Raw genomic sequence first — 7,251 nt, 5'->3', positions numbered from 1 at the left:
CCGTTGCTTTTTGTGACTTTTTTGTCGGTTTTGTGAAAAAAGACTGTTGCTTACCCAAAGCTGCCTTTAGCTCACGGGCTTTTTCTGTCCATAAAGCGCTTCCCGGTGGGTAAGCATTGTAGCTTTTATGAGACGTAGTGAAGTGTCTCTCCACATTGTGCCGCTTCGCCGTCGCCACAGTGGCCCCGCAAATAAGACTCACAGTTCCTTTCACAGTTGTAAAAAAGAACTCCCCCTCCCATTCGCTGTGAAAATTATAAGTTTTCTTTCTTTTTCCTGTCATTGTTGGGGGTAGGAAACTGCATTCACCGATCACCTTCGCGGCACCCACTAGCTCTTTGATCTATTAGTTCAAAGAGCTAATCTAGATCACAGATCAAACTAGATATTTGAACTTGAGTTCTCCAAAGCTTAAATAATAAAAAAAAACATATAATGAACATATTTTAAGATAGACATTTTAATATACATATTAGTACAGAAAAAAGAAAAGAATAACAACTAAATAAAATTACATTTTGGACACAGCTCAGTAGTGAGTTGTGCTATTTTTAGAACTTGCTCCGTGGGCGACTGACAAGGTCCCCTCCTCCCACATGATGACATGAACTTGTTAGTTCCTCTGTCCGTTGTAGTAGCTGATATATTGTGAAAATCCGGTAGAAATGATGCACTAATCAAGTCATGTTTACATAGAAACAACCCGCCGCAAGACTTTGTTTGTGAGACTTGCGGTCACGTGGGTCGGTTGTGGGTGGAGCTTGGTAAGGTCCATGCAAGAAGAAATGCATATGATGCAGCTTTCGAGTTAAAAGCAATCGAGCTGGCCGATAAAGAAGGAAACAGAGCTGCTGCACATTAACTTGGCATGAATGAATCGATGGTGAGACGCTGGAAACAGCAGCGGGAAGAACTGGAGCAATGTAAAAAGACGAAAAATAGCTTCCAGAGGTAAGAAAAGCAGGTCGTTGACGCGGCTGTGTTGAAAAGAGTTAAATGTGTGAAAGGGAGAATGGAGGACACAGACTTCAGCCTCCCTTTGAGTCAGGACACCTTCTGTGATTTATGGAACAATGTTCTTTTGTCGACTTCGGCTGATAGATTACCGGTCCGAGATTTTTGGAAGAATCCCGAAATTAAGGAGGAAACTATAAATGTGCCTGCTGCCCCGACAGTAAATGCAGTTTCTAATTATGCTGGGCAACAAGAAAACAGAGTCGCACTCCAATGGGTTTAACTTGCGGTTTATTCCCTAACTTGGCGTAACGGTGTGGTTCTATAAAAGATAATATAATGTCAGTGTCCGAATAATCCCAAACAAATGACTGAAATAACATCACACATACTAAATAACTGCAATATTAATAGTCACAAACATCCCGTTTCTAAACAAATACACGACACGAAAAATCCACGTTGTGTAGCTTTTAAGTGCACACGTGTACAAAGCATGCTAGTAATTAAGGGCAAAACTGAAATACTCCGCTGAATAAACAATGTCATTAACTTCCAACATCACTTACTCAGATATCCACGCACACACATCAACGGAAGGTGACAATAAATTGCAAACAGCAAGTTACAGTTCACAAACTACGAACGGTAAACTCTACAGCTGCTTTTTTCTTCTCTCCCCTTCTTCGTCTGCATGCTCTAAACTCCGCCCCTTAAAGGGCTCAACATAGCAGACTGCCAGGCAGCGTTTTTCACACTGAGCATGTGGCAGAAGTCGTCAAGAGGTGCCCACACCACCAAAGCGAAGACCCGACCAACAACAAGAGCCATCTGATCGAAGTGGAGGGCAGCCAGCTGGCCCAGTATGTTGAGGATCTGAACACCAAAAGCCAGAGCGTGACTGTGCCAGGCTTCAGCCTCCCTTTGAGTCAGGACACCTTCTGTGATTTATGGAACAATGTTCGTTTGTCGACTTCGGCTGACGGATTACCGGGTCCGAATATGGATTTTTGGAAGAATCCCGAAATTAAGGAGGAAACTATAAATGTGTCTGCTGCCCCAACGGTCCCTGCAGTTTCCAATTATACAGGGCAACACGATTTTATGCTTAAATTTAACGACTTGGGAACTGCTAAAAGTGTCACCTCCACGTCTTCAGAAAAGCTTGGGAAACTATTCTGCCAGCTGGCTAAAACCACTCTGATTGGGATTTTGGTTAAGGAGGAGCCTCCGCAGGGCGCCATCATCAGCGCGACGGCCGTGTATAAAAAGACTGAGCATGTGGCAGAAGTCGTCAAGAGGTGCCCACACCACCAAAGCGAAGGCCCGGCCGACAACAAGAGCCATCTGATCGAAGTGGAGGGCAGCCAGCTGGCCCAGTACGTTGAGGATCTGAACACGAAAAGCCAGAGCGTGACAGTGCCTTACGAACGCCCACAGCTGGGATCTGAGACGACCAAAATCCTGCTGAGCATCATGTGCACCAGCTCCTGCATGGACCTTACTTGAGGGGCCGCTTTTTATTGGCTGATGCCCATTCTACGTGGTCACGTGTGTGGCCGTCTCACAAACACATGCTTCCCGTTAGCTAAGTACAGCATAATGGCAGTACTGATACAACTTCTACACCTTGAAGCCTGTCTGCTACGCAGTCTTACGTTAACTAAACAGATCAATATGCAATGTGTACTGTATCTGACATACACTAAAGATTTTCCTTTAAGCAGAAAAGGCTTTGGACTAAACTGTTACTCATGTTAGCCACTCTTGCTCCAAGTACAGCTAGTCAGTCAACCATCGCTGTGTTCAGGGAAGCGCTGATTAATAATCGAGAAATAAATATCAAGCCTGGAATCGTCTTTAAATTGTTCACAGAAGCCGAGATAAATTTTTCAAAGTTTCGCGGACCTCCAAAACATTGCCCCCCCTAAAAATAGGGCTTCATCAGCGTTATATTGATAGATAGGATTTTGAGACCTTGCAGAAAAAAATCCCACCGGCGGGATTATAGGAGTGAGTTGAAAAAGAGGACTTAGTGCTAAAAATGACAAGAGTCTTTTGCTCCAGGGTGATTCTAGGGGTGTCCCGGAGCTCAGATAAGGCCCTTTTTCAACACTTTTTCCTGCATTTTAAGCCATTTTTCCAGAATTTCTTTCTGGTTCTCTGGGGCGGTAACGCTGCAGGCTCTGGCCGGTCCGGTGAGTCTCCTCGGTCCTTCTGATGGGCCTGGCGGTTCTCTGGATCGGTTTTGAGCTCCGTGGAAGCACGGTAAAAAAAGGCGGACCGGGCTCAGGCCGAATTCGGCGCACTGTGGGTGGCTTCGTAGCTCCACCACGTGCCTCCTGGAAGTCTGAGCTCCAGGTAACGTCTCCATACAAGCACCACACACGTACACCTGACCAAACAGCACTCGTGGCTTGCCATGGAGGGCCCCCGTCGGCCCCGGCACTCTGTGTTGGCACTTCGACGGACGGTTCCTCCAGTCTTGCGAGCTCGCCTCCAGGCCCGGGCACGGGCGTTTTGGGGCTGTCCGCCCCGCTCTCAGTCCCAGCCCGCGACTGAGACGCCCCGTCCCCAAGCGGTTCTAGACTGTTGGCCCACTGCAGGCAGGCAGGGTGGTGCGTCCTCGGAACTCAGAGCACCTCCTGACCCGCAAAACAGCAGCGGTGCCCGCAGAGGTCATGTGATTTCTCAAACCCTGTCTTCCCCGCTGCCCTAAACGTTCTCGGATGTAGGGCCGCCGCTTCCAGACGTGCATTTATCATGGGTAAGTGTTTTTATTAAAGAAGGTTTTGTTGTTTTTTTACTCATCCTCCATACTTGAGGAGGGAGAGGCTGGCTGTGTGGCCTCTTCAAACCTCTTCCTGAGGTCTTCCAGCTGATTTTCATCCAGGTTGAAGGCGTAGAATTTATCAGCAGTCGCTGTGTTGTGACACATGAGCTTAGACATCTGGCTCCTGACATCCATGGACTGTGTGTTCCTTGCCTGTGGATGGGACAGGTTTCCGGTTAGCTCGTGCTGGCTCTAGGGCAGCTCTCGGTGTGGATCTTACTCACCATTGTTGCAACAGAGGTGCGGATGTCGGTCATGGTTGGTTTTCCCCTGAGCCCCATCTCTTCACAGGCCTTCTTTGCATAACGGATGAGCATCTTCACCTGTCCATGTCCGGTGCTGAAGAACACCTGGTTACAGAATGGCCCCAGGCTGGCCCTCACCGCGATCCAACGAGTGATCCACTGCTGAAGAACACCAGGTTACAGGAGGGTCCCAGGCTGGCCCTCACCGCGATCCAACGAGTGATCCACTGGAACTCGTCTGACTTCAGGTACAGCTGTGCGACCCCAAAGCTGCGATTCGTCTTGTGGTTCTCCACCTGTGGAAAGATCAGAGTAAAATCTTAGGGAGTGCAGGGTGATTTTTTTTGTGGATTGTGGTGCTTGGAGGTTCAGCCCCCGTACTCACATTAATCACAAACCCAGGACATGTGCTCGGAGCTCTGCATCTGGCTTCCTCCACCTCCGCAGTAGTCAGGTTGCTGATCATGCCGGGCCGATGACCATAGATGGCCGTTACGTAGAGCACAAAGTAGCCGTAGAATCTGTGTTGGAGCTCCACTGCAGATGGCTCTGCTTCGAGCTGCTGCAGCAGCCTTGGGATTTCCCGCCTAGCCACGGTTCTACACCTGTGGAGAAGCCTTGCTGTTACCATCCTCTGTTCTTTTCCTGCCTTCACGCGGATCTGACGGAGCACAATGCCAGTTGCGATCTGTGACAAGGCAGCCTTCACAGCCCTGGCTGCACGCACGATCTGTGTCCTGGAAAGCGTGCTGTCCGGTGGTGGTGTGTCGGTAAAGTACGCCAGGAACTGTGTCACATTCACCAGGTACACTTTGCTGGTAGTGATGGCTTTGCCCTGCTCTTCCAGACATGAAGGCCAGGCCATGATTTTGTGCACGTCATCCATAAACTGCCAGGAATCAAGCTTGGACTTCCCCTCGCTGGGATGCGTCAGGAACGTCTTGAGGCGGGTCATCTTGGACCCGCAGTTCTCCACATGCTTGGGTTTCGGCAGTGCACCAACCAGATGCACATTATATTCTTCAAGGTAGCTGCACACGCATGGTGGAAAAATGGGTGGTGGTTTAAAGGAGCGGCTTCTACCCACCCTCGAGGGACGTCCAGCCACGTCGAGCTCCTCTTCCTCCTCGCCGCTGCTGCTTTCCATAATGGGGCTGCCTGGTAGCATGGAGACCTCGCTGGAGCAGACTTCCACCATGGACTGTGAGACGCTGATGCTTCTGATGTCTGTGCAGGGTTAGGGTTAGGAGGCTGACTTGATTTGAGGAGATCCTAAACAAAAAAATAACTCATCTACAATCTCTAATCTTTAGCATAATTTTGGATTAATAACATTTGTCATGTAGCTAACCTAACCCTAACGCTCTGTCGAAGGCTTTTGCTGACAGTGATGACCTTTGGTTTGTAGAACGTTGGCCATCTTGCAATGAACTTCCCCGAGATGTCTTCTCCAAAGAGCATGATGAAGTCCTGCTCAATCTAACAGAAGAAAAAATACCATCAAAAAACCCAATTCACCCAGTTAATCAAATCTGAGAGTTTCTCACCAAGCCTGGTGTATCCAAGAATCTTGGGAAGTGATCCAAGATGAGTTTCCTTCTTGTTGGATCAGAGAGACTTTTGGTCTTGTTGTATTATTTTAATACATCTTCCCCCGCTGGTTTTTGGTGTAGAGCCACATAGACAATCTGCAACAGATTTCACACGTCATCCTGGTATGAATTTTAAAATGGATCATCATTCTATTTCCCACCTTGACACAACTCGCATCTTTTGCCATCTTGCTGTCAGGTGGTCCTTCAGCCAGTCATCGTCTCTGTGCTTTGGTGTTCTCTGTGATCAGTGTAGAAGATGAGCTCGCTGAGCTTGGAGATTGAACTGACGAGGCTAACCCATCTTCAGAACTGAAGGAAGAGTCTGTTACCTCACTCTCGTCAACGACGCCCACTGTATAAAGTTTAGAAGACTCATTAGTAAACAACTTCAAATTAACTTCAGATTTATATATTTTTAAAATGCATTAGAAGGAACACTTGTTTTAATGCTTTTAAATCTTACCAAAGTGCTTAGTGACTACTTTGAAAGATGCTGTAGCAGACCTCAGGAGTTCATCAAAAATATCAGCATCCACATCAACTCCAGAAGAGTCCTTCGGGTCTACACAGATTTCACTTGCCAAATTAAATTTAGCATGAACTGGAAGGAAACAAATATACTCATCTTAACATGCTCATTTATAGCATATGGTTAGAACTGGTAAGAGTCAATTACATTCATAATTCGAAAATATTTAGAATAACATTTTTAGACAATGAACTGGTGGTTGAAATAGTACATTTTATCTTTAATGTTTCCCATATTGTTTGACATAACCGTTTTTATGAAAAATAATGACATAATTATTACTTGAACAAGGACAGGGGTTGATTAATAAGCATTCGGGGCATAATTTGAGATAAACTACCTTAAGCTCACTTAATTTAATGGCAGCTGCCACAACATATTTAGTACTCAACTTACCCTCGAGCATGAATTTCAAGTAATCATAGCAGTCATCCGTCACTGGAACCCGAACCCATTTCTGGACGGTCTGATACTCCACTTGAACCAGCATTTCTGCATAACAAAAAAGGGACACGGTCCAAGCTTTGCCACCTTACAGATATTTTAAACCAACCCTTTATCACTTCCACTATAACTTTGAACACGTCAGCTCTGTCAACTATATAAACTTCATCCAAGCTAGAGTGTTGAGCTAGCTAGCTAGTCAGAATCTGTCTACGGAGCCCTCTAGTGGACATGGGGGTTTATTTTTTTTCGCTCTCTTTTGCGTTCCCTCTCAAAAGGGAAATTTGTACTGGCAAATTTGCTCCATGAAATGCAGTTATTTTCCGTATATATATATATATATATATATATATATATATATATATATATATATATATATATATATATATATAAAATGTCACAAAAGTACAATTGGAACATAAAAAAGAAAGCATTTTTCTTGTCTAATCATTTTTATGCTCACAAACAAATCCATTGTCACCTTACTGTGGCTGTTAATTACTTTGTCCTATAATCAGTTATGCATACACATTTTTTGTGGTGTTATTCAATATCCTGTCCAAAACTTCAGTCACTACACTGATCTGTTTTTAGCTATAGAATATAAAACCAAGTTTGAGGAAGAAAAGAAAACATAGAAATACCATATAA

General features: G+C 45.6%; 1 protein-coding gene across 1 annotated transcript; it reads left to right on the top strand.

Moving 5' to 3' along the window:
* Window positions 1–868: 868 nt before the first annotated feature.
* LOC116722833 (cellular tumor antigen p53-like) lies at window positions 869–2,463 on the top strand. The gene is made up of 2 exons (XM_032567169.1): window positions 869–951; window positions 1,674–2,463. Exons 1-2 carry the CDS (start codon window positions 869–871, stop codon window positions 2,461–2,463), a joined length of 873 nt encoding a protein of 290 aa, XP_032423060.1.
* The last annotated feature ends 4,788 nt before the right edge of the window (window positions 2,464–7,251 follow it).

The sequence above is a fragment of the Xiphophorus hellerii genome, chromosome 7 (genome assembly GCF_003331165.1).
Source record: "Xiphophorus hellerii strain 12219 chromosome 7, Xiphophorus_hellerii-4.1, whole genome shotgun sequence".
In the NCBI taxonomy this organism is placed as follows: Eukaryota; Metazoa; Chordata; class Actinopteri; order Cyprinodontiformes; family Poeciliidae; genus Xiphophorus; species Xiphophorus hellerii.
The sequence above is the reverse complement of the archived record's forward strand: the minus strand, read 5'-3'. Positions and strand labels throughout refer to the sequence as shown.

Coding starts and splice junctions, on each gene's coding strand:
- LOC116722833 (XM_032567169.1), top strand. CDS start 869: ATGAATGAATCGATGGTGAGACGCTGGAAACAGCAGCGGGAAGAACTG. Junction 952..1,673: donor ACGAAAAATAGCTTCCAGAG/GTAAGAAAAGCA, acceptor CGCCCCTTAAAG/GGCTCAACATAGCAGACTGC.